Below are 26057 nucleotides of genomic sequence, written 5' to 3' on the forward strand. Positions count from 1 at the left end.
GATCTATTAAATATTTTAATCTGCACAACAACCCTGTGAGGTAGAAGCTCTTACTGACCCCATTTTACAGATACGGATATTGAAGCCCAGAGAGGTTAAGTCACTTACACAAAGTGACACAATTAGGAAGCAGTAGGACTGGGATTTGAAGCCGAGAAGCTGGTTTCTGCTGCTACAACAATGTCCAAAGGCTGGAGAAGAAGTCGTGCGTGTCGGTAGCAGAGTGGGATTGGAACTGAGGGTCCTAGATGTTTTCCTTTCTGCTTCCTCAAAGCAGTGTCTCCAGTGCCTCCTGGCACAAGTATGATCTGGCAAAGCTGTGGAGCCCTGACTTAATCTGATACCTATTATGCTTGAATCAGACCTTGAACCAGAATCCCCTGGAGAATGTGCTTCCAACAGCAAGGCTTCCCTTGGAGACCTTTTGACTTGGGCAGCTGAGGGTAGCTCAACTATTAGGAAGACGATTATATTTTGGTCGGAAGAAGTGAACCCTGGGCTGTGTGTCCAGCGTTGGTTTGGGTTGTCCAGCTGCTCTAATTCCAAGGGTGGAGAGGCCTCCCTCTTCTTCTCAGAATGAGGAACAGCCCGGCTCTGGGCTGCTGGTCTGACTTTTTGAGAACTCATTTGCATTTGGGAAATGATGGCACCCTCGGGCAGTCCAGTAACTCACTTCTCAATTGGCTCATTCAACTTTGGATGGGAAAAAAAATCACTTGTTGTTTTTCCTTGCTTTAACTTAATTAGTTTTCCTTTTAAACACAGCTTGGGAAGGGGGCCTTCAAATCCTCAGCCTGCAGAAGCTGACAGGGGCTTGTCGGGGAATAAACTGATGTTTCCAAGCAGCAGAATCTTCTCCCCCACAACTGTGAAACTTATGCAACAGAAATGAAATGGTATTTCCCACTATTTGCGAAGTACATGGCAACGGAAACTCTAAAATTGTCCCTGCAACAGAGAATTTCCCTATCATTATCATCACTTTTTTTTTTCTTCCCCCTGAACTGCAAGTTTTTTTTTTTTTCCTTCTTCCTCCCCGTTCTTTTTGAGAACCTTACCCAGCTGCCGGCTGTTTCAGGCCCTGCCCTGACATATACATGAGACAGATGGGCTCCCCACTAGATATTCCGGATGGGTGATGGGGAAGAAGGGAACAGAGGTCAAAGTTGAAATGGGGATAGGAAGAGATCTACTCCAGCCTGACTGCTTAGTCATGTTTGGTTTAGGGAGTTGACTGTGCCAGGATTAGCTGGGAGGCAGCCAGGTTTTGAAGAGAGGGAGTCCCCACTGATCCCGCCAAGGCTGAGGCCCCTGGCTGAATCATGACACTGGGGTAGTGACCTGAAGCAGAGTCCTGGAGGAGCCACCAACCAATGGTGCTTCCCCAGGCCCATCCCTTGCAGGCCTTAGAGAAGCTGAAAGGACCTTGTCTATTTATTGTCCTTCTCTCCCTGCTCTTGACTGGACACACCAGGAGGCCAGGGACCTTATCTGTTCTGTTCACTGCTGTATCCCTGCCTGGAGCATAGGAGGCCCTCAGTATATACTAGTTGAATGAATGAGAGCAGGAACTTGTCTTCATCCTCGCCTGTCCCCCTTGCTGGAATAACGCCGGCACCACAAGGGCCTCAACTGTTAGGGTGCTCAGTGCTGCAGCCTCAGGACCCCGCCCAATGCCCAGTGTGTAGTAGATGCTTGTGGCCGACACTTTAAGATGCCCACCCATGCTAGCTCCTCTTCTCTCCTGACAACAGATCCCCAAGTTGTCTGGGCAGCCTTGTGCCAGGGGACGAAGCAGGTCTTCTCTAAGTTGATGGTGGCAATCTATGCCCTTGGTCAGGGACTTTTCAAGGGTGACCACGGATTCTAGTGCTGACCTGCTGGGAGCTTAAGTTTATTCCCCCAAAGAGAGAAGCACAGAGGAGATAGAGTCTTCTTCGTACTTTTCTTTCCTTCATTGGAGGTGTGTGAGGAGGCAATGTTGCTGTTTCAGCAGCCATTTTGTGCCTCTGAGGCCCTAAAGCTTGGGAGAAAAAGCCACCATGCTGAGGATAGGAGGGTCAAAGGTGCCATGATCCTTGATGACATCATGAAGTCCTACACCAGCCTCAGGAACGAACTGCCTCTGGATCTCTTGCTAAATAAATAATGTCCTTATGCTTTAAGCCATCAATAGCCCAGTTTTCTTCTCCTTGCAGCCAAATGCATCCTATTAGATTCAGCACTCAATCCACGCATTGTAAAAGACCTCACTTATTGAGCACTTACTGTGTGCTCTAAGCACTCTCCATGTATGCACTTAGGAACCTTGCAACGACTTTATGATGTAGGTACTGGTATTATTCTTAGTTCACAGATGAGGAAAGCAAGGCACGGAGAGCTTAAGTACGTTACTAAACGCTGTATTATCTTTTAGTGTCATCGTTACCACTGGGGATGGGGATGGAAGGGGAAAAAGATCCCAGCAGAATCTGAGGAAGTAACGATGTATAAAACATTGGGGTGGGCCGGAGATGGGACCCATCCACAACGTGGAAATGTTTTTTGGCAGTGTGGGCCAATTCTTGGGTGAAATGTGGGATTTGTGTGGAAACTTGAGGCTAACCTTCCTTGGTCATGGGCTGAGAAGGGAACTAACATTTGTTGAGCATCTACTCTGTGCCAGCTATGTGTGTCAGGTACTTTACATCAATGGTTCTCAACAGGGGGTAATTCTGTCCCCAGGGATATCTGGCAATGTCTGGAGACGCTTTTTCTGTTTATTTTTGAGGCAAGGCTTACTCTGTTGTCCAGGTTGGAGTGCAGTGGTGCCATCACAGCTTACTTGCAGCCCTGACCTCCTGGGCTCCAGCAAGCTTCCCACCTCAGCCCAGTAGCTGGTACTACAGGTGTGTGCCACCATGCCCAGCTAATTTTTAAAATTTTTTTGTAGAGACAGGGTCTCGCTATGTTGCCCAGACTGGTCTCGAACTTCTGGGATCAAACAATCCTCCCACTTGGACCTCCTAAAATGCTGGGATTAGAGGCCGGAGCCACTGTGCCCAGCCTGGAGACAGTTTTGATTCTCAGATTGGGGAGGGAGTGCTACTGGCATCTAGTGGGTAGGGGATGTGGCTCAATGTCCTGAAATGCACAGGACACGCCCCTCCCCCAACAAAGAGTTATGTGACTCCAAATGTCAATAGTCCCAAGGTTGAGAAAGTCTGTATTGCATAGAATTTGCTCTCACAAAGACTCCCCTTTTACAGATTAGACGACTGAGGCCCAGAGAAATAACGTGTCTTGGCCAAGGTTACCCTGCCAGTTGGATTTGGACTGGGATACAAATGCAAGCCCGCTTCATTCCATGGTCCATTATGTTCCTACTATGTTCTCCCCTCGTGGTAGACAGAATTAATTTAAAGATGAGGAAACGGAGGCTCAGAGAGGTACCCTGAGCAGTTTAAAGTCACAAAGCAGAGCTACTCCAGAGGCCTTTATTAGGAATAAAAATATAAATAAAAAACCAGCTACCTTTGGACACAATTGACTCCACTACCCAAGCGTGACAGGCTCACCTACCTCATGTCCTTTACTCCCTGCCCAGGGGAATTTCACTCAGCCCAAGGCCCAGATCAAATGCTACCTTGCCCATGATCCCAAAGAAAGAAGTCAGAGAGGGCAGAAGCCACCCCATTCTCTCCCTGTGTCCTTAGGCACTTACAGTATTGAGAGGCCAATGGGAGAAGAATCCTAGGCTTTTGGAACAGGGATAAATAAGCAATGTTTCTGTCCATAAAATGACTATAGTCTAGAGGCGGATACTATGTGAATCACTTTATCCCCTGCAGAGACGATACAATCTCTGGTCTGGAAACACGGGTGATTAGGGATTGTATGGGCCATTCGAGAGTGGGGCCAGGCCTGTGCCGTTCACACATGCAATAATAGTAAAAATAAACATTTACAGAGAACTTTCCAGGTGTTGGGCGCCGTGCTAAGTACTTCCCATGGAACCCCGGGCAGGACCTTGGAGCTAGGTACCATGATCGCTCCCGTTATACTGATGAAAACAGAGGATCTTAAGGCAAGGAAACCAGCCCAAGGCCACCCGGCCAGCAAGTGGGGAGCTAGGATTTGAACCTGAGCAGCTGACTCTAGGCCCCAGAGCTTCCTCCCCTCTCCATACCTTCCGATAAGGCGGGTGATGATCAACATCGCCCAGAGCAACCTGACAAGAAGCTGGGTTTCCCAAGGCCTTATCCCAGGGGGTGGGTGGATGGAAGGGGGAGCAGGCAGAGTACTTGCCACTTGATCAGTAACTCAAGAGCGGGTAATAATTTCTTCTGGGAAAGGTGGAAAGGGCAGGGTCAGGGGGCAAAGAAGTTCAGAAAGAAAAGGAAGGAAGGAAAGAGAGAGATGGGAAAGGGAACGGGAAAGAGAAAAGTGAGAGCGAGCGCGCGCCACGCATATTCCTTCCCAAGGTCGTGGCAGCGCCGAGGCACCGCGAGGGCCCGGCGTTCCCGGGAGGGGCCGTCACTGCCCAGGGAGGGGCCGTCACTGCCAAAGCAGCGGCCGCCCCTGGCTTCCCGGGGCCGCGGGGGCGCGCGTGGCGGCGCTGGCTTGCCCCCGAGCGGCTCCGCCGCGAGCTTTCCCAGCCCGGTGTTTACTTGGCCCGAGCGGCGGCCGGACCTGCAAGCGGGAGCCTGCGCGCGGCGGGTGTCGCGTGTGCCGGGTGGGAGTGGCGTAGCCCGCGGTGGCAGCGGGTTGGGGGGCGCCACGCGTCCGGGCGCGGAGTTGGTACGCTCGGCTAGGCAGGCGCGCGGCCTTGGACTCCCGGCTCCGCGTGGCCCTTCCGGAGGCTCCCGCCCGACCCCCGAGCTTCCGACGGAGGCGCCGAGCGCCGCGCCGCGTCCCCAGGGGCCCCGTGCACGCGCAGAGCGCCTCTGCGGCCGAGCGCGGCGTGGCACTTGGCAGACGGTCCCTGGCGCGGGGGCGGGGGGCCCGCCGTCTGGGAGCCCCAAGGGCCTCCTCCTCCCGCCCCTCGCCCGGCCCCAGCGCGCTGCCTCCGCCCCCGGCCCAGCCGCCCGGCCCCCAGTCCCGCCCGCCGCGCCGGGAGCCCGGCCCGCCGCTGAGCCTGGCCCGCCGGCGCGCCCCGTCCGGGATGGGGCGCCTGGACGCCTGAGCTGCCGCTCGGCGCGACCTCCGCGCGGGGGAAGGAGCCGGCGCCGCGCGGCCGCGCTAGAATGGAGGCGCCCAGCGGCAGCGAGCCCGGTGGCGACGGGGCCGGGGACTGCGCCCACCCGGACCCCCGGGCCCCTGGTGCCGCGGCGCCCACCTCTGGCCCCGGCCCGTGCGCTGCCGCCCGGGAGTCCGAGCGCCAGCTGCGCCTCCGCCTCTGCGTCCTCAACGAGATCTTGGGCACCGAGAGGGACTACGTGGGTACCTTGCGCTTCTTGCAGTCGGTGAGTGTCGCCCGGGAGCGCGGGGACAGCTTTCCCTCCAGCCGCTCGCCCCGCTGCTGTCCCCACAACCTGTGGCCGTGGTCCCCGTGGGTGGAGAGAGTTGCCTCGGGGGCGCCCCGCGGGGCGCGCGGAAAGCGGCGGGGGGGGAATCCGAGCTCCTCCAGAGCTATCCCGTCCCTTCCCTCCCTGGCCGGCGCATGGTCCTGCTCTGACCGGGGCTCTCCCGCACTCCACTTCCCCGCGGCGCGCGCTGCCCTTTTGTCTTTTCTTCCCCCTCCCCGCCTTTCAAATAGTTTTAAAATTAGTTACATCCGCGATGCAGGGGCTTGGGGACCCCGGCGCCGGGAGCTGCCGCTCTTGCGTCTTTTTCCCAGGAATAGCTTCGCGCTCGGTGCACCACTCATCTAGGACAGACTGTAGGAGCCCCAGAGCCCAGCATCTCTGCGCGTTGATGGAGTAGGATAAAACCTGAAGCTCAGAGGAGGGGCGGGGATTGACAGAACCCCAGAGTAGAATCCTCCATGCACAGGTTTTTGCTGGAGTTCGGGGAGAGTGGGTTTTGAACTCAAGACTCGGCAGTCCAGGCTCCCTAACTGCATCCACCCCCCCCAACTCCCCATCTCCAAGTGCAAAACCACAGCCTCAGACTTTGTAAAATAACCACCGAGCACTTACTATGTGCCAGACACCTTACATGTGTCATTAATTAGCAGGTTTAACCTTCACAGGCGGCCTATGAAGTAGGGATGAGTATTTCCCCCATTTTTAATTAAAAAAATTTTTTTTGAGACGGAGTCTTCCTCAATCACCCAGGCCAGAGTACAGTGGCGCAATCTCGGTTCACTGCAACCTCCGCCTCCCGGGTTCAAGCAATTCTCGTGCCCCAGCCTCCCGAGTAGCTGGGATTACAGGCACGCGCCAGCCACCACAGCCAGCTAATTTTTGTATTTTTAGCAGAGAGGGGATTTCACCATGTTGGCCATGCTGGTCTTGGACTCCTGGCCTCAAGTGATCCGCCGACCTCGGCCTCCAAAGTGCAGGGATTACAGGCGTGAGCTACTGGGCCCTGCCTCCTCCGTTTTTAAGATTGGGAAAGTTTAGCTCCGGAGAGTCCGGGTAGCTTGCCTGGGATCGCACAGCTGATTAAGTGGGAGTACTGGGCTTTGAACCGGGACGATCCCAGCTGGTGTTCTGAACCCCTATTCTGTGCTGCATTTTTCTTTTGCTTTTTTTCTGTGAGAGGGAGGAAGGGGCCACTTCCCTACTCTCCTAGGAAGTGAGAAAAGTGGCCAGGGGGTGGAGGGGGTGGGACGGGGCAGAGCCTTGGATGGAAGTTAGGAGACTCTAAAGGCTTTAATCTCCATGCCTCCTGCTGGGGCCTCATTTACTCCCCTTCTCTGCTCTAGGAAGTCTTTTAATCCTGGTTCAGGAAGGGCTGGTGTGGGGGTGGCTCTTTCAAAGACCCTAGAGCCAGGCTCTGTAGCTCCCAGTCTTTGGGAGAAAGAGGGAGACTCTGGGATCCTCTGGGGCTCCCCATGGCTTAGGGGTGCAGCTGAGGCTGTGTGAGATCAGAGTTCCAACTCAGGGAGGAGACAGCCCTAGACTAGAGCCCTTCTGTCTGTGAAAGGAGATGTACTGGGGGCAGGGGAGTGTGGGAGAGGGGGTTGTGCAGAAGCATTGAAAACCATTTGGCCAAAGGACCCTTCTAGAAAGGCCTGTAAGAATAAGGCACGATTGGCTTTCTTTCCCATCCCTTCTTCTCTCACAGTTTCGGGGGTGGGGGGGTGGGGGAAGAATTTGTTCAGTTAGAAGCTGGCAGTTTCTGAATTAAGCATGTAGACAACCCTGGTGTCTCTGAGCAATGTCAAATTCTAGGGAACTCCTGACTTCTCCTTCTGAGCCACTCCCTGCTCCTCTGCTTGGAAGAGAAACAGGAAATACAAACCAATTTTTATATTAATGGGAAAGAAAATATACCTCTCCCTCCCACGCCCCTGCTCTAGATGGTGTGTTTCATTTTAGGACGGATCTAGATTGTGTTTGAGTTAACTGTGGTTTTAAATCGTCCACGTGTGTAGGGTCGGAGGAAGCTGGAATAATGGAAATTGATTGGAGCCAACCATTCTTATTATTCAAGAAACAGGAAAAAAAAGATTTCTCTACTTTCACATTATCTCCTTGACACTTTACATTTGCTGACTTCATCACATTTTTCTTTTTGTATCTGGTGTGTCAGTTCTGAGATGAATTGGTTCTGACTTGGACATGTGTCTTGGACCAATCATGCTACATGTCCTGACCTCAGTTTCCCCACCTGTGAAACAAGGAGTGGGGAATCCGGGCTTCCTTTCTGCCTGGGCCTTTTGTGTGTCCCCAAGCTGGTGCCAGAAACAGACGGATTGTGTAACCTGACCAGCCATACGTTGTGAGCCACAGGAGTCCTCTCTCATCTTGGCCTGTCAGGAATGGCCCCTACACATCCCAAGGCATTTTCGTTTCCAAAACTAACCTGGGGCTTAGAGCTTTAGGAACTGCTAATTACCAAGGCTTTCCATGGCTGCAAGGCTGGCAGCCTCAGGTTGTGATTCTCTTCTGTCTTCCCACTCTCTTCTCAGCCTTTATATTTGCTAAGGGATTTTCTCCGCTGTCTCCTGGCTTGGAAGAATGCACAGTAATCCCTCCCTGCTTTTATTTCCATGTGGTTAGAGGCAGGCCTTAAAGGACCACCCTGGTCTCCATGTGTCCCTTGTGTGAAGGTCCCATCAGCCCATGGAAACCGTGGAAAGTAACCCCTGTGACAGGGGTCATGTGTGGCTTCTGTCCTCAAGGAGAGTACAATATAGTGGAGGATGGCCAAATGGGTGTTTAAAAAAAAACAATCCAAGTGCAAGGCTCTGGAGCCAGACTGCTTGAGGTTAAGTCCTTGGACTTGTGACCTTGGGCAAACACCTTAACCTGTTTGAGCCTTATTTGTAAAAAGAGGGATGGTAATAGGTCCTATTTTATAGGTTTTTAAAGAAGATAAGTGAATTATAGAAATTGATGTAAAGCATTTAGAAGAGTGTCTGGCAGTAAGGTATATAAATATTGGTTATTATTGTTCTTATAGGAAAATTAAATAATACAGATAATTAGGGTTATGGGACTTCAGCATCCAGAGAGCAGGGGTGATCAGAGAGGGCTTCCTGGAGGAAGTGAGGTCTGAGTTAAGTCAGCACTGAGAGGAGGATGGGGGCTCTGAATGAGTTTCCTTTTAACACCCTAAACTCTGGCCACAGGAACCAGTGATTTTGTTTGGTTCCAGGCTGAGGACTTTGTGGTTCCTCGAGAATCTCCCCATCTTTCCCCATCTCCTTCAGGAACTGGGTGGCACTCCCTCCCTCATCTCCAGGGAGTCCTCTGAGTTTGGTGTTTTGCGGGTGTTTATTAAAGAATCACGAAAAGGCAAGGACAGCCCTTTCATAGAGATGCTGGATCAGTCTTGGGGGAAACAGTGTCCGGGATTTTGACTCAGAATCTTGGCTCGAATCATTTCGAGGCCCTGGCTATATGTGGGGTGCTCCCCATGTGCTTTGGGCAACGTTAGTCATGATGAAAACAATGACAGTCATTGCTGTGCAGGAACTGACTTTGATTCATCACTTGCCATTCTAAGCACTTTGCATGTGTCAACTCATTTAATTTTCTCTATGAAGGGGATGCTGTTTTTATCCCCATTGAGAGGTGAGGAAACTGAGGCAAAGTGAATCTAAGTGAGCTGCCCTGGGTCAGGTGGACAGCATTGCCAGGATTTGATCCTAGGTTGCCTGACCCCAGAACTCATGTCCCCAGCCACTTCATAGACTGCCTTTGGCTGATCCAAGAAGGGCTTGGCACATGATTTATTAAGGTGGCAGAACTGGGATTTGAACCTGGGTCTGTGTGGTGTTTCATCTCTGCCTGCGCTTCCTCCTGTTACTTCCCTTCTGTGACTCCCATTCTTTTCTCCACAGAATGGGCAGAACTGTGGACGGATAGAAATGGCAGGCTGCCGAGTTCTTGCTCTGGGCTCCGGGTCTGTTCATGGCATGAGGGTTGAATGAGGCTCTGGAGTCATGCTGCTGGTGTTCAAATCCAGGCTTCCTCCACTTGGACTGTAGGTGACCTTGGGCTGATCAGCGACTTGCTCTGTGCCTCAGTTTCCCCATCTGTCCAACGGGCACAGTGTAGCACCTGCGTCACAGGGATGTGGTGAAGCTTGGATGAGCTTGAGGTCAAAGCTGTTATAACAGTGCCAGGCGCACTGGGTGTTTGGAATGCTGTGTGGGTATTTTGGGGGATATGCAGCTCTTTGGAGCTCAAAGGCCCCCCACTCCCCTAGAGGAGGCTGAGTAGACCTTGGGCCCACCTGCCAAGGGGAGGCACCTCAGGGGCAGGTGCCAGTAACTCCCATGATGGGTGTGTCAGCTGGGCAGTGGTCGAAAGAGAAGAGAAGGCCTGGGCGGATGGGCAGAGAGGCCTGTGGGTGGGAGTCGGTCAGCAGCTCCTCGAAGGTCTCCCCGTGGCTGAGGACAGAGAGCTATAGAGACACAGAGGGTCTGCCCGGAACCGACCGGGATGGGGGTCTCCGAGGAACAGGGATTGTGGGCAGAAAGCTCCCAGAATGCTTTCTGTGGTTCTGCTTTTTGGAGGGAGGAGACCAAAGTTTTTCTTCTCATTGGAGCTCTGCTTGCCAAACAAGAAACTGTGGTTTTTTGTTGTCACTATTTTTTTTTCTGTTTTAAAAGATTCCCTACTCCTAGTCTCACACTAGGGAGAAATGCCACGGGTGGTTGGGGTGAGGGCAGGTCTTTGATTCCACAGTCACTGAGGCGGAGGGACCTCCCCAGTGACTTGGGGGGATTTTCACGTGGTCCTCATATGAAAAGTAGGATGCTGAGAGGTATATGTAACACAGTTCTTTTGGAAAATAAACAATAACCATAATATACACATGTGTGTTATATGTATAAGGTGGCAGTAGGTTGGAAAAAAGGATGGAAGGATGTGTATCTTATGCAGAAAGGCAACCAGGAAGATAAGGAAGTAAAATCCTGTTTATAATACCCTTTTCATATAAAATTATGCATATGTATATGAATATGTTTTTTAAGAAGCCGACAGGAAGAATTGTATTTTCAACATGGTTATTAGATTAATGCAATAGTAATAGTGGTAACAATTTGCTAATATTTATATACTTGCAAGCCCTGTTTATAAGTTCCTTAAGCATTAACTCAAAAGTTGCAGGTATTCTTATGCTTCCTATTTTACAAATGAAACAAAGACACAGAGAGGCCAAGTCAGTTTCCCAAGGTCACACAGCCTGACAGAACTGGCATTTGGACCCAGGTAATGAGGCTGCATGGCCCACATTCTTCACCACTATCCTGAATTGCGCCAACATGAGGCTATGTTCATGAGCAAAATTACTGCCCCTGTGAGACCTCCGGGCTGCCCAGGTGGGCAAGAATTAAGTCACAAAGTCCACCTTATTTCAGTTTTCAGATGCCGGAGAGCCTGGAGCAGGCCATCTTGTGTTGGGCTCATCATCATCAGGAAGTCAGTGAAAATCTTTTGATGATGAAAACCTGAGTGTCAGCAGGATTTAGATGTGTTACATTTTTTTTAATGTATGGCAGACAGAGAGCTCTGTACAGGTAAAACCATGAAGTGTGAGACTGCTTTTCTCTGCGTGCAGGTATTTATGGAGCATCTGCTGTATATCCTGGCCAGTGTTCTGGGCCATGAGAATGAAGTCATCAACAGGTCCTTGTCCTTATAAGAAGGACAACCCCATGGGGATTCTACAACTCATTCTTCAGGGAAGCCTTCTGGAAGCCTACCTACTTTTATTCTGGTGTTTGCCCTGGTAGCAATTTAACTGTCACTTTAAAAAGACGTGAATGGGGTTGGTGTCTCTGGCTTTCGAGACTTCAGGGCACCCCTTTCTTGGAGAGAAAGATACTCCTTTATCAGGCCAGAGAGCTAAAGACCTGTTGGGCTTGGGGCCACTCCCTTTGATAAAGAAACCCACATCCTATTTGCTTCACAGCCACTCCCCCTTAAAGGTTTTGCAAGAGTTAAGTGTTTGAAGCAGATCATGCTTGGCTGCAGGAGAACCTGACCTGTCAGATTTTTGAGGCTTCTTTCCTTTTTTTCCAACAGATGCAGGCATGCTGGCTAGAATACTGGAGGGAGGTGGGTGATAGGGTGGGCTGCCCCTCAAACCGGTGTGCTGTGTCCCACAGCATCATTCCCCAGACATGGGGCCAGGTCAGAGCTGATTCCTGCCCTGCGTTTCGGAGATCTTGAACAGAAGCCAGGTGGGTCATTCGGTCTGAATCTCCTTGTTTTGCAGGTGACATGAGTTGCGGCCCCAGAGGGGAGGTGAGCATCAGTTAAGGGCAGTAGCCACTCAGTTTGTTAGAGTTCCCTCCCCAGATACCTGGGAAAAGAGCTTGGTGGCCCACATCCTTTTCTGGGGATTTGTGTTTTAGCCAGGATCAACAATCCCTCTTTTTTTTTTTTTTAAGATGGAGTCTTGTACTGTCGCCCCGTCTGGAGTGCAGTGGCGTGATCTTGGCTCACTTCAACCTCTGCCTCCTGGGTTCAAGCGATTCTCTTGCCTCATCCTCCCTAGTGGCTGAAACTACAGGCACGTGCCAACATGCCCGGCTAATTTTTGTATTTTTTAGTAGAGACAGGGTTTCACCATGTTGACCAGGCTGGTATTGAACTCCTGACCCCAAGTGTTCTGCCCGCCTTGGCCTCCCAAAGTGCTGGGATTATAGGCGTGAGCCACGGTGCCCGGCCAAAAGTCCCTCTTGAAGAGGTTTCACAGGGGTCATTTCTGGCCCTAGCAGTTGGTCTGGAGCAAATCCCACTAGTCTCTCAGCCTTCAGCACTATCGACATACGGGGCTGGATCATTCTTTGCTGTGGGGGGGCTGTCCTGTGCATTGTAAGTGTTTAGCAGCATCGCTGGCCTCTACCTGCCAGATGCCAGTAGGACCCCTCTTCCCCAGTTGTGACAACCACAGATGTCTGCAGATATTCCGGATATCCACTAGAGGTGGTTGGGTGTGAAGAATAGCCCCCAGTTGAGAACCACTGGGCTAAAAGCTCCTTTGACTACCACCTGTGCTCTCAGATTGTGTGGGGGCATTAGCATGCCTGTGTAGAAATACGTGAGATTGATGTGTTTATGTAAGTAGCATAATACGGTTTGCCCTTTTCACCCAGCAGAGTGTCTGGGAGGCTCCCTCTCTTGCGGTTCATGGTTTAGAGCACAGACTCTCGAGCCACCTGGCCTGGGTTCAGATCCCAGCTCTTCCCCTGTGTGACCTTGGAGATGTTGCTTTGACTCTCCGAGCCCCGGTTTCCCCATCTGCAAAATGGGGAGGACCCTAGCACTCCTAGGGTTACTCTAGGGAGCGAGTACAGTGACTGTGTGTGGGCTCACCCCTCCTCCCGGAGGAAGTCCCAAGGAAGAAGCAGAGCCCTCCAGCCTCCCAGCCCTGTGTGGATTTTTAAGCTTATTTTTATTTTCTTGGCTCCTTGAGGACCAGAAGGGAATCTGTCTGCTCTTCTTTTGTCTTGTGGTCGGACACTCAATCTGTGTTTACCCGCCTGGTTCCTTCCCCCGGGTGGAACTGACAGACGATCCCTTGATTCTGGGCCAGGGGAGGCGAGGCTATTTCAGGCTGGCCGGACTGGGGCCGCTGAAAACTGGTGCAGGCGGGTGGCCATCGGCCGTCAGGACCCAGGGTCTTGTGCTTCCCCCCTTGCTGGGAGGGTGGGTGGCTTCTGTGCATCTCTCAGGAGGAGCGAGGCCAGGGTCAGGGTGTGGGCAGTTGATGCTTTCATCCACTAATCGACTTACTCATTCAATAAATGGCCATTCAGCACCCATTGTATGCCAGGCACTGTGCTAGGTGCTGGCATGTGTCTGGAACAAGACAGATAAGATCTCTGCCCTCAGGGAATCTGCAGACGTCGCAAAAAGAAATCCCTTGAGAAAAGGACCAGAGTTGTCATAATAAGGACACCCACTGAGGCCTTGCTGTGTTGCAGGTACTGTGCCACATGCTTCTTGAGCCCTTGCAGCAACTCCCTGAGGTCAATATCATCATTATACCTATTTTGCAGATGGGGAAACTAAAGCCAGGAGAGGTTGAGTAACTTGCTCAAGTCCACACAGCTGGGGAGTGGATTCAGCCAGAGGGAAATAAAATGAGGTTATGTTTGTGACAGGGATGGTTGCATCTACTTTAGATGGGATGGGCAAGGAAGGCTTTTCTAGGGAGATGACATTTGACCAAGTCCTGAAGGAAGAGAAAGAGCCCCGGTGCAAAGAGTGGAGAAAAGTGCGTTCCAGGCAGCGGGAGCAGCAGATGCAAAGGCCCTGAGGCAGCACTGTGCCAGGCTTGTTTGAGGAACAGTAAGAGGCCAGGGTGGCTGGAAGGGAGAGTAGGGGAGATGAGATTGGCATGTTGGCAGGGTCCAGGTCGCATGGGCCTCAGATGCATGGTGAGCAGTTTGGGTGTTATTCCTGGTGGTGTGAGGAGCCACCAGAGTGCTTTCAGTTGGATATGGCATGGGTCAGTTGGTGACGTGGAAACCAAGACTGTACAATGGTCTTACTAAGGTCTTAGAGAGGAATGGGTATACCGTCCCCTCCCACAGCAGATCCCTTGCCTGTTCCCAGGCTGCTCTGTGACCAACAGCTGGTTCTGTCCTCTCTTTGGGTTTCAGCTTTCCTGTGGGTACTGTGTCACCAAGTAACGAGGGCAGGCTTCCTGGAGGAGGCCAGTGGACCCAACCACACCCAGAGAGGAGTTTGGGCCCCCGTCTGTGGCCAGAATGTGGATGAGATGTGAAGGCAGCTGCCTCTGGGCTGGGAGGGCTGTTGATGCGAGATGAACCTCTGCTTCCTGAGACAGAGGAAGGTGCCCCGTGTTTTCTGTTCAGGAAACTCATTTGCATAATTAAAAACTGTTTGGCGGGATCGGTACTCCACCCTCCATGCATAAGCATCATAACATCACTTTACCATCTATTAGCTCTCACCTCTGCCCTGTGGGGGATGGATTTTTCAGGCCCACTTCCTGCATGAGGAAAATAGCTGCATAGAGGGGAAGTGGCGTACCTGAAGACACACAGCCGGGAATGGCCAGGGCCATTGCAGTTGACTCTTTTGATCTCGCCCTGGCCTCCCACATTCTGTTCTCCTTACGCAGTCAGAGGGATCCCGTGAGACCCTAATCAGTTACATCTCACTCAGCATAAAAGCAGTCCTTAGTCTGGTCTGGAATGTCACACAAGACCTGCCCCTCTTGGCTCTGCCAGCTCCTCTTTCATTACTCCTTTTTCCCCATAAAGTTTTAAAGACTGAGATGTGAATTCACAAATCATAAACCTCACCCTTTCAAAGTGTACGATTTGGCGGTTTTGAGTATATTCACCAAGTTGTGCAGTCATCCCCACTATCCAATTCCAGAATCTTCTGGGTAGCTCTTACCCCCTCGCCCACTTCCTCCAAGCGCATTTGCCTTTTCTCAAATGCACCAAGCATGCACCTGCCTCAGGGCCCTTGCACCTGTGCTGTCTGGAATGCGCTCCCCCCACCCCCCAGTATCCCCGTGGCTCAACCCTCCACCTCCTTCAGGCCTTTGCTCAAAATCATGTTCTTGACTGGGTCTTTTCTGACACCGCATATCCCCACCTCACCATTTCTTCCTTTTCTTGCATTGTTTTTTTCCCACTAGCTAACACACTGGACATTTTACTTATTTATTGCTAATTGTCTGCCTCCCTCACTGGAATGTCACAGGCATGCCAAGAGGATAGAGATTTTGATCTCCAGCACCAACAACAATGCCTGCCACATAGTAGATGCTCATTAAATATTTTTTGAATGAAAAAATTGCTTCTATATGTGCCTGTGTTTTATTACATGATGTGATTGTTTTGAATTATATAACTGCTATGCATTTTTGTGCAGACTTCTGGGGACTAAGATGGTCTGGTGTCTTTTGACTATGTGGGTATGTGTGAGCTGGGGGATTTGGCACAGGAGAATTTTTTAGTGTGGCATTGTGCTCAAGTGCCAGGGGCCTAGCCAGATTGTCTGGGTCTGAATCTTATCTCTGCGCCTTAGCAGCTGTGTGACCCTGGGCAAGAAGCTTTCCCTCTCTGAACCTTGGTTTCCTCATCTATAAAATATGTTGAGACACTTGGCTCACTGCCTGGCACCTGAGCAGGCCCCAGTAATTAGTCGAGGTTATTTTTTAACATTCTGTTTTAGAATCTTAGTATTTCCCTACTTTTTGCACAGGAACAGTTACAGCATCTCATCTTGAACACACTGCCTGAGATCCTTCCTGGGACTTGAAATAAGTGACTGACTTTATTTTGACCAAGTGGTCCCTTGCCCTGGACATTGGTCTGTGCACTCTGAAGGCAGTTGGGAGTAACTGGGATAGCTGTAAGTTGGAGCTAGAAGATGCTGTTCACTCTCTTCTCCAAGCAACCCATCTGAAGATTGAAAAAACAGATTGGTGTCTCAAAAATACATGATGGCACCTCCCGTGCCCCTGCTGTGAAATCCCTCCATGAACCCGAAAGGGCACAGAACACACTGCGCACCACTTTCTGGGTGAGGCTGTTACACATCCCGTTTCATTTACAGCCTTGCAGTTTTGCAGATGAGGAAACTGAGGCCCAGAGAGGGTGAGGTCACTTGCCTGGGATCACACAGAGATGGCATATTAGTTATCTGTTGCTGCCAAACAAGTTACCACACATTTAGTGGCTTAAAATAATGCCTGTTAATTACCTTGAAGTTTCTGTGGGCCAGAAGTCTGGGTGCAATGTAACTGGGTTTTCTACTCAAGGTCTCATGAGGCTGCCATCAGGGTGTTGACCCGGGCTGTGATCTCATCTGATGCTTCGATTGAGGAGGGGGTGCGGCATGGGAGGGATCTGCATGGGGTTGTTGGCAGAATTTAGTTCCGTGCTTTGTGGAGCCGGGGTCGCCATTTTTTACAGGGTATTGGCTGGTGATCACCCTCACTTCCTAGAGGTGCCCTTGAGTCTTAGGGGTGTGGTCCTGCCACAACATAGCCACATCACGGCCAGCAGGTGAATCACTTGTTTTGAATCTCTTCCTTTAGGAAGGTCCTAGAAGTGTACTTGTACTCTTCTCTGTGCTTTATCCCCCACAGATGTCTTTTAAGGCTTTACCTGATTAGGTCAGGCCCACTCAGTCAGCTGATTTTGGACCCTAATTATATCTGCGAAATCCCTTCGCCTCTGTCATTTACCAGTCACAATGACAGTCCCACTTACATGAAGTGGGAAAGGATCCTCCAGGGCGCAGACACAGGGGGCAGTAATCCTGGGGCCATCTCGGGGTTCTGCCCACCAACAGTGGTCAGTGGTGGGTTTGAACTCAGGATTATTCTACTCCAAAGCCCATATTCGTGACCACTGTGCTTTACTTTATTTACTCCCTCTCTGGCCCTGCCCAGAGTGACCCCTGAGTAAGGTGAACTGATTGGCTGTTGGCCTCATTCTGGCTCATTCTGAGTGAGACGGGGCAGGTGGGCTATATTATGAGATGTGGTTTCCTCTCTGGTAAGACCTGGTCTCTCCAACACAGTACACAGACCCCCAGCATATCTCTCTCTCTTTTTTTTTCCTTTTTTTCTTTTTTTTTTGAGACAGAGTCTCACTCTGTTGCCAAGGCTGGAGTGCAATGGTGCAATCTTGGCTCACTGCAACCTCCACCTCCCAGGTTCAAGTGATTCTCCTGCCTCAGCCTCCCGAGTAGCTGGGATTACAGGCATGTGCCAACATGTCTGGCTGATTTTTGTAATTTTAGTAGAGACAGGGTTTCGCCACATTGGCCAGGCTGGTCTCAAACCCCTGACCTCAGGTGATTTGCCCACTCAACTGACTCCCAAAGTGCTGAGATTACAGGCATGAGCCACTGTGCCCAGCTGCTCCAGCATCTCTTGAAATGATTTGCCAACTGGGTTGTTGAGGTTGAAGCCAGAGCATCCACCCCAGCCTGGTACCCCCTTTACCTAGGAGTGTAGGCTTAGACCTGGCCATGGGACAGATGCCTGACTGCCTTGTCCCAAGGCACATTTACGCCAGATGTTGTCTGCACTGTTTACTTCGAGGGTGGGGTGGGGAGTGAGGAAGCCCATCTGATTGCATTGATCTCCACATATTAGGGCTTTTCCAGATAAACTCATTGTTTAGTGATTTCCAGTTTAATTCTATTGTGCTCAGAGAATATATTCTGTGGGTTTTCAATCCTTTGAAATTGATTGAGATTTGGTTTATGACCCAGCAGATAGTCTACCTTAGGGACCATTTCATGTACATTTGAAAAGAATGTGTCTTCTGCTGTCGCTGGGTGCAGTGTTCTACAAATGTCATTTGGATCAAGGTGGTTGGTAGTGTTGTTCAGATCTGTATATCCTTACTGATGCTTGGTCTCCTTGTTCTGGTAGTTATTGAGAGAAGGCTCTGGAAGTCTCCATCTGTGACTATAGATTTATGTTTTTCTCCTTTGAGTTCTGTCAGTTATTACTTTTTGCATTTTAAAGTTCTCTTGCTGGAAATACGTGTTTATGATTATGTCTTCCTGGTGAATTGACCCTTTTATCATTATGAAATACTCCTTTTTATCTCTGATAATGCTCCTTGTCTTGAAGCCTGTTTTGTCTGATATTGCTATAGCCATGTCACCTTTCTTCTGCTTACTGTTTTCCATTTTTTTCCTTTCTGCCTCTGTGTCTTTCTATTCCAAGTTCATCTCCTACAGGCATCATATAGTTGGGTCTTGCTTTTCTAAATCCATTCTGACAGTCTCAACCTTTTAATTAGACTGTTTAGCTTATGTATATTTAATGTAATTACTGACAGGGTTGGGTTTAGCTCCAACACCCTGCCATTTCATTCTGGTTTGTTTGCTGGGGACATTGACAGCACAGGAGTCCTCTTCCTCCCCCATCCTCACTCTGCTGGAGGTGGAACATGGAGGTTAATCGAGTCCCAGCTCCTTATGATGGCTTAGAAGGTATTATGTGATCCAGCTTTAGCTCACTGTGCAGACCTCATCTCCCCGCCTTGTTCATTCTGTCCTGGCCCCACCACATTTCTTCCTATTTTTGCACTGTATTCAGCTGGTTCCAGCCTCTAAGCCTTTTCCTTTACTGTTCCTATTACCTGGAGCTCTTGGAACCCTGATTTGTGCCAAGGACCCCCCTTTCTCTTTCAGCTCTCAGCTCAAGTGCCGCTTCCTCAGAGAACCTTCTAGTCCCTTTCTCTACACCACTGCACTGATTTTTTTTTTGACCTGTCACTGCCTGGAATTATCTTGTTGATTTATTTGTTTAGTATCTGTCTCTCCCGTTAGAATATAAGTCGCATGAGGTCACAGCCCTTGTCTGCTGTGTTCATGGCCAAGTCCCTGGTGATTAGCACTTAATGGGGACTCTGTTAGCATTTGTGGAAGAAATGAATGCATGAGCAAAAGGGGCTGAATGGGGCCCATTCTGTGGCAGAGGCCTTCCTGGCCATCGTGAACCCCCGTGTTGGGGCAGTTGCAGCCTGGGCTCCTTGGCCTCCTGCCCTTACCACACTGGGGAGGGCAGAGGGATTGGAAAGTTTTATTTGCCATGTCAGGGAGCTCTGGGTGGTACCAGCCAGTGGCCCACCAGGCTGTTGATTGGGTGGTTTTAAAGATTTATTTCCCTTTGAACACAAAGGTAGTAAATACAGTGGAGGTGTGAGTATCAAAAGCACATTCCCTTATATCTGTTCAGCTACAGGCGCTCTTATGGAACCCAGTATGGTAAAATGATATTTTGTGTGTATACCTGGCTGCATATATTATTCATTTCTACATACATATGGCAGTCTAGGCACAAAACCAAACGTTGTATTTCTGGGCAATTTAATATGTTTTTTTCAGAGTTAACTTTTTGGTAACTTTTTATTTGATCACTCCCTTTCTCTTCTTCTCCCCTCTCCCCATCATGCACACACACGTTATTATTATTTTGATCTATTTGAGAGTAATTGCAGACAGGATGCCCCTACAAACTTTGGCATGCATCACTTAGGAGGACAGACATTCTCTTGTGTAACCACAGTGCCTTGAACAAAATCAGGCAAGTCAACGTTTATACTAAATGATACAATGCAGTCAGATTTCACCTATTTCTCCCCAAGTATTTCCTGTACCAATCTCCTCGCCCATCCCCACCCCCAGCCCAGGATCTAGTCCTGGATCATGCATTGTATTTGGCGGTCCAGCTCTGGTGATTTTGATTGTCCTTGGAAGAAAGTCTCCACTGAGATGTGCTCATGCTCGTCCCAGAGCCAAGCTCTGTGACCAGCTCTGTGACCTTGGGAAGCTGATTCTTAGACCTCAGTTTCTTCAGCTATAAAATGGGGAAATCTCTGTCCCTACCTCATAGACTTGTTCCCTTGTTCCAACACATTGTATTAAGCACCTACTGTGTGCCCGGCCCAGATGCTGGGATACAGCAGGATGCAGGGCAGGCCGACATCTGGGCCCTTGGGGGTGGAGTAGAGTAGGTGAGTGAGTGCTGGGTGCAGAGCCGGCTCCCTAGGACGCCCGCCACATATGGCTGTGTTTGCAGTTACTGTGCTCATTTTAGAAAATTTGGGAAATAAAGATGAGTATACAGATCTCACCCTTCGAAATAGCTGTTTCACCTTTGGGTGTATTTCCTCTTTGTTCCTTGCATTTGGTTTGAGCCTGGTACACGACAGCAGATACTGCTTGTGCGTACTTCCTCGTGTCACTGCTAAATGCTCTCCATCAGCAAGCCTTCGATGGCTTCGTAATGAAATGTGGGGGCTGGATCATGTCCACTGTCCAGTTCAAATCCTGACTGCCTACCTGCTGTGTGGTCAGTGGCCCAGCTACTCCATCTGTGTGTGCCTCAGTTTCCTCATCTTGTAAAATAGTGGCCTCTTCTTAGATTGAGGGGGGAATTAGGTGAATTAGAACCTGCAAAGCTATCACAACAATGCGAGGTACATAGTAAGCATTCCATATATATTAGCTATACTTGTAAGAATTATTATACTAATATATAATTTAATAATAGCATTCTAGTAAAATTATTATTATTTACCCATTCCTCTTATATTATTTACCCATTCCTCTTATATTGGGGCATTTAGGTAGTTTTCAGTTTTTCACAATGACAGTCCATCTGCATCTTTGTTGATTGCTACCGGTTCTTTTGTCAATTTAGTAACTGAGGGCTGAAGAAACCTGGGTTTAGGACCCTTTGGTCCTTATTAGCCCATATAAATTATTGGCACTAGAATCCTGGAAATGGGCTGTTGGAGCTGGAAGACACCGAGACATCATCTCATCCACTCATCTCGCTTTTCAGGAAGGGGAAATTGAGGCACAGAGCTGTTCAGTCACTTGGCCTGGGGTTCCCAAGTGGGTTTGTGATTGAGATGGAACTGAAACCCAGGTTTTCTGACTCCTATCCCATGATAGTCTGCTTTTGTCCAACAGCTAAGACTCCTTGGAGGACAGAGAGGGAGGTTTAAGTTGTATCCAAATGAGCTGGATGAATCTTTTGTCCTACGGGATTCCCTTGTCTCTGGGAAACTTCACTTTCAGATTCTTTGACTTCAGTGATCGGTAGTGTGAGAGGTGTGTGTGTGTATCCAGGTCTGGTCAGTAGTGTGCATGCACACGTGTGTGTGTGTGTATTCAGGTCTGGTCAGTAGTGTGCATGCACACGTGTGTGTGTGTGTATTCAGGTCTGGTCAGTAGTGTGCATGCACACGTGTGTGTGTGTGTGTGTGTGTGTGTGTCCGACTCTGGTCAGAAGTCATTGATCGCACCCTTGCTGTGGGCTGGGCCTTGTACAAGCTACTGAGGCCACAGATGTGATGAAAGCAGGGCCCTTCCTTTTACTTATGATCAGAACCACTGGTTCCAAACCCAGGGGTCCTAAGGCCAGGTTAGGCCCATACGTGGGTTTTGTCAGCCTGCACAGGATTGTTTTAAAATTTTTTGTTTAGGCTGGGTACGGTGGCTCAGGCCTGTAATCCCAGCACTTTGGGAGGCCGAGGTGGGTGGATCACCTGAGGTCAGGAGTTCGTGACCAGCCTGGCAAACATGGTAAAACCCCATGTTTAATAAAAAAATAAAAATTGTTATTTACTTGCCAACAATGAAAAATGAAGACATTTCATACAAAAATCTATTATTTCTCTCTTCTTAGTAATCAGAAGATGTGTCACTTGCTCTTCTGCAGGCAGCGTTTGGTTTGGCTGGACCTGAAGAGCAGCTGCCCCTTCTGCAGGGCACAGGGCTTCAGTCTTCATTTAGCCACAGTCTCCACCCCTCCATAACGTGTTCCTAACACTGAGACTAAACATTGGTTGCCATTTATTATGGCACTTGCCCTGCTGGTTTTTAATTATTTTTATTTATTTATTTATTTATTTTGAGGAGTCTGGCTCTTGTCGCCCAGGCTGGAGTGCAGTGGTGCGATCTTGGCTCACTGCCGCCTCTGCCTCCCGGGTTCAAGTGATTCTCCTACCTCAGCCTCCCAAGTAGCTGGTACTACAGGTGCGCACCACCATGCCTGGCTAATTTTTGTATTTTTAATAGAGGTGGGGTTTTGCTATGTTGGCCAGGCTGGTCTCAAACTCTTGACCTGAGATGATCCACCTGCTTCGGCCTCCCAAAGTGCTGGGATTACAAGAGTGAGCCACCGTGCCCTGCCTTTTTTTTTTTTTTTTTTTTAATTGAGGTGAGATCTTGCCTTGCTGCCCAGGCTGGAGTGCAGTGGTGTGTTCATAGCTCACTGCAGCCCCCAACCCCTCCTGGGGTGACCTTCCCACCTCAGCCTCCTGAGTAGCTGTAACTACAGGTGTGTGTCACCATGCCCAGCTAATTTAAAAAAATATTTTTTTTAGAGATAAGGGTCTCACTATGTTGCCCAGGCTGGTCTCGAACTCCTGGGCTTAAGCGATCCTCCTGCCTCAGCCTCCCAAAGTGTTGGGATTACAGGCATGAGCCACTGTAGTAGGCCTGGTTTTTTTTTAAATTGTAGAGTTAAGAGAACAGAGGAATGTTTCTTCTAACCCTTGCGTATATCAGATGGAAAACTGAAAGACCAAGAGGGTTATGTGTTTTAAGGAAAGTGGAAGGTAGCAGGTTTCTCTTTGGAAGAGAAGAGTATTCCTGTGTGTTTACTAGGCAGACACTCTTCTCTGTTAAAAGGATACAATAGTCGTTGCTTTTACTAAGGAGACACACACAGCATCCTATTACCTGCCTATGGGGATTTTAAGTTGGAGACTTGTTTTCCAGTTTGTGGGTGGTCCTTCTTGTTCTTTGAGATGAAAAGAGGAGAAGGTGGGTCTCTCTTAGACGGTGCGAATCTGTTTCCCAGACTTCCACTTCCTGTGGCCTGTGGGCAATGGCTCCCTTCTCTTTTCTGCAACATCAGCTATTAAACAGGAGGTTCCCACATTGTCCGTCCTACTTCCTGCGCTTTGCCCCTTTGGGAGACCCTGGGAGGAAGTAGTGGGTTCTTCCAGGGGCATTAGAGGGTCCCTGTCTGGGCCTCTTCTTGGGTTGCAGGACCCTGATACCATCCCGGTCAGGCTTCGTGTCTTCCTGCTCTTGGGCAGCCTATTGGTGGCCTCTCCCCTGGCCTCGTTTCTCCCTCATCTTGAAGATTTTGAAATAACAAGAACAATAATAAAGACAATGGCGTTGCTACCGCTGCTGAGATCAGCAAGAGCCGGCTGGTTGTCAGGATCCTTTGGTTGCAAGTGACAGAAAACCCATCTCAAACCACCTTCAGTAAGAATGGGAATTTCTCTCTGTTTCCCTGGGGCGGCTGCCTCCTGGGTGAGGGACCTAGCTCTGCCACATGGTAGTGGGGGAGGAGTGGTTCCCAGAAGGAAGCCCCCAGGGTGTTGGGACCAGAAGACGGGGACGGATGCCAGGTGGGAGCATCTCTTCTCCCCTGTGCTGGTGCCTCGATCCCAGATTGGAAGGCTTTGCCTTCCCCCAAGTCTTGGGTCCCAGGGGAGCCCTGCTGGCCCGTGGCCTGCTTGCAGTGGCTCTTGGCCTTTCCACGTCTGACTTCAGAATCCTTGCTCCTATCCTGCGTCCTTGGGAGGCCTTCCTTGACTATTCCAGCTCTACCCGTGGATGTCATTATAACACTGGTGCCCACATGTGTGAGGAACTGTGCCCACTGTACACTTTCCAAGCACCATAGCCCCCCAGGAACCTGGTGGGGAAGGTGTTCCTGTGTTGCCTGTTTATTGTTTCAGTGAGGAAGTGGAGGCTCAGAAAGGTTCCCTGACCTGCCCAAAGTCACGCAACATCCTTCTCTTCTATTGAAGACTCAGCTGTGTGCATTTTATCTTCTTTGAATCCAGGCTCTGCCCCTTCTAGGGGTGTCACATCAGGAAAAGGACTTTGCCTCTGTCTTTATGGGGAGAGCATTCCAAGCATGGGAAACAGCAAGTGCAAAGGCCCTGAGGCAGGAGCCGGTTTCAGGATCCACAAGGAGGCCAGAATGGCCAGGGGCAGAGCAATGGGAGGTCAAGTCGGAGAGGTGGCAGTAGGAGTAGGGAGGCTGGTGGGCAGATCGCACAGGGCCTTGAGGGCCATTGTAAGGGCTTTGCTTTCTACGCTGAGTGAGGTGGTGTCATCCTTGGAGCGTTTCAGCAGAGGAGGGGCAGATCTGACTCAGTTTTTGCAGGATCCCTCTGGCTACTTGTGGGGAGTAGATGATAGGAGATGGGGTGGAGGCTGAGGAGGAGGCCACCAGAGCAGCCTGGGCGGGAGAGCCCGTTCTGCAGGTGGCTAGATGGCAGTCTGCCGCCCCTGCTTTGTGCTCCTGTGCGTGTGACCTCGAGTCCTGGCTGCTTTTCTTGGAGCCTCTATTTTCTCATCTGCACAGTGGTGTTAATGATGTGACCTCACTGATGGGGCTCTGGGGATGAACTGCATGAGCTGATAAATGTAAAGTGCTCCCAGAGTGCCTGGCACAGCCTAAGCTCTCAGCAAATGTTTGTGGAGTGTGCCAGTGAGGGGATGGCAGGGAATTTGGGGCCGCTCCAGCTCTGCCCACAGTGCCTGTGCCTGAGGTCAGCCCCAGAGCAAGAAGCACCCTGTTGTTCCCCAACTCTGCCCTCCCCATCCCCACACACAGAGCTTTGAATGAACAGGATCCAGAATGTTCCGACAACAGTGCCCCCCTCCCCTTTCCTACTGACAAAGCCATCTTTGTTACGCCTGCCCGGGTGTGAAATCCATTTCAGAAATGAGGATGGTGCAGGCTCAGGAGTCGGCTTGCAACGATGGGGAGGGGCTTGGGAGGAAAGTGTCCCCATCTTGCTCAGGGCCCCCTAGATGGACAGCCTGCTCCCTGACAACCCTCTAACCTCATTTGGGTCCAGAATGCGCTGGAATTGGCAGTGCTTTTTGGAACTGTGTGGAGCTGCATTTCCACTGAAAAACTGTATCAGTCAACATCACCTTCCATCCCTTACCATCGTCACACGTACACAAGAGGCATAAAGCCCAGCGCTGGCGTGGCTGCAGGCAAGTGAGCAGTCCCAGAGGACGCTGGTGGGAGTGTTCATGATTGCTGCCTTGGGGGAAAAATACATTGGCAATGTCTTTAAAAATAAAAACCCACGATACCCTTTGATTCAGTTCCTTTAGGAACTTCTCCTATAGAAACAAGAAAAAAAAAGTAGGTAAAGATGTAAGTTACAAAGATGTTTATTCCAGTTTTGTTTCTAATGGCAAAAGAAATTGGCAACTCCGTGAGTGGCCATTAACAGAGAAAAGTCTCACTAGGATGGTTGTTGATCCACATGTTGGGGTATCGGACAGCTGTTGGAAAGAATGAGGTTGGTCTCTGTGGACATGAGGGGCTATATGTGCTGTACCTTTAAGAAGGGCTAAGTTGCTGAGTGAAATGTAGAGCGGGACCCCAATTTTGTAGAGAAAAAACACAAAAAAGGCTCTCTCTGGGTATTTATGAGTGTGGAGAAAGATACTGCAGGATGTGCACCAGATGTTAGCCTTGGTAGCCTCAGGCTGAGAAGGGGAGGAGTGTAGAAAAAGATTTTTCACTTTATCTTTGTATACTTTTTTTGCGTTGCTACACTAGTTCTAATTAACACACTATTTTTCAAATTAATGTAGACTAACAATAATTTAAAAAAGACAGTTCCCTGCCAGTTGTCTTTTCCCTCATGCCAGCATGGCTCACCTCCATCTTCAGCCACGTTCTGTTGAGATGTCACCTCCTTGAAGAGGCCTTCCCTGACTGTTCCATGAATGAATGGATAATGGATTCCTTTGAGCTGTCCCTATACCTCCTCTGAGAAGCCATTCCTGCTACTCTCACGCATCTCTGACTTCCCTTTCCCCAGCCCCAGCCCTCCATACTGGCACTGAGCCGTCTCTACCCTGCCTGCTGTTGGAGCTGTTTGGGGGCCATCTTGACCTTGGTATCCCTGATGCTGAGCC

General features: G+C 50.1%; 1 protein-coding gene across 2 annotated transcripts in view; it reads left to right on the forward strand.

The window, feature by feature from the left end:
- The first annotated feature begins 5065 nt into the window (after positions 1 to 5065).
- PREX1 (phosphatidylinositol-3,4,5-trisphosphate dependent Rac exchange factor 1) overlaps positions 5066 to 26057 on the forward strand; it is a 206644-nt gene continuing 185652 nt past the window's right edge. For both annotated transcript variants that reach the window (XM_032143074.2, XM_032143076.2), the window contains exon 1: positions 5066 to 5444. In XM_032143074.2, coding sequence (XP_031998965.1) covers positions 5226 to 5444 — 219 coding nt within the window. In that variant the 5' untranslated portion in view covers positions 5066 to 5225. The remainder of the gene's footprint in view (positions 5445 to 26057) is intronic.

This window comes from Hylobates moloch, unplaced genomic scaffold (genome assembly GCF_009828535.3).
Source record: "Hylobates moloch isolate HMO894 unplaced genomic scaffold, HMol_V3 SCAFFOLD_21, whole genome shotgun sequence".
Classification (NCBI taxonomy): domain Eukaryota; kingdom Metazoa; phylum Chordata; class Mammalia; order Primates; family Hylobatidae; genus Hylobates; species Hylobates moloch.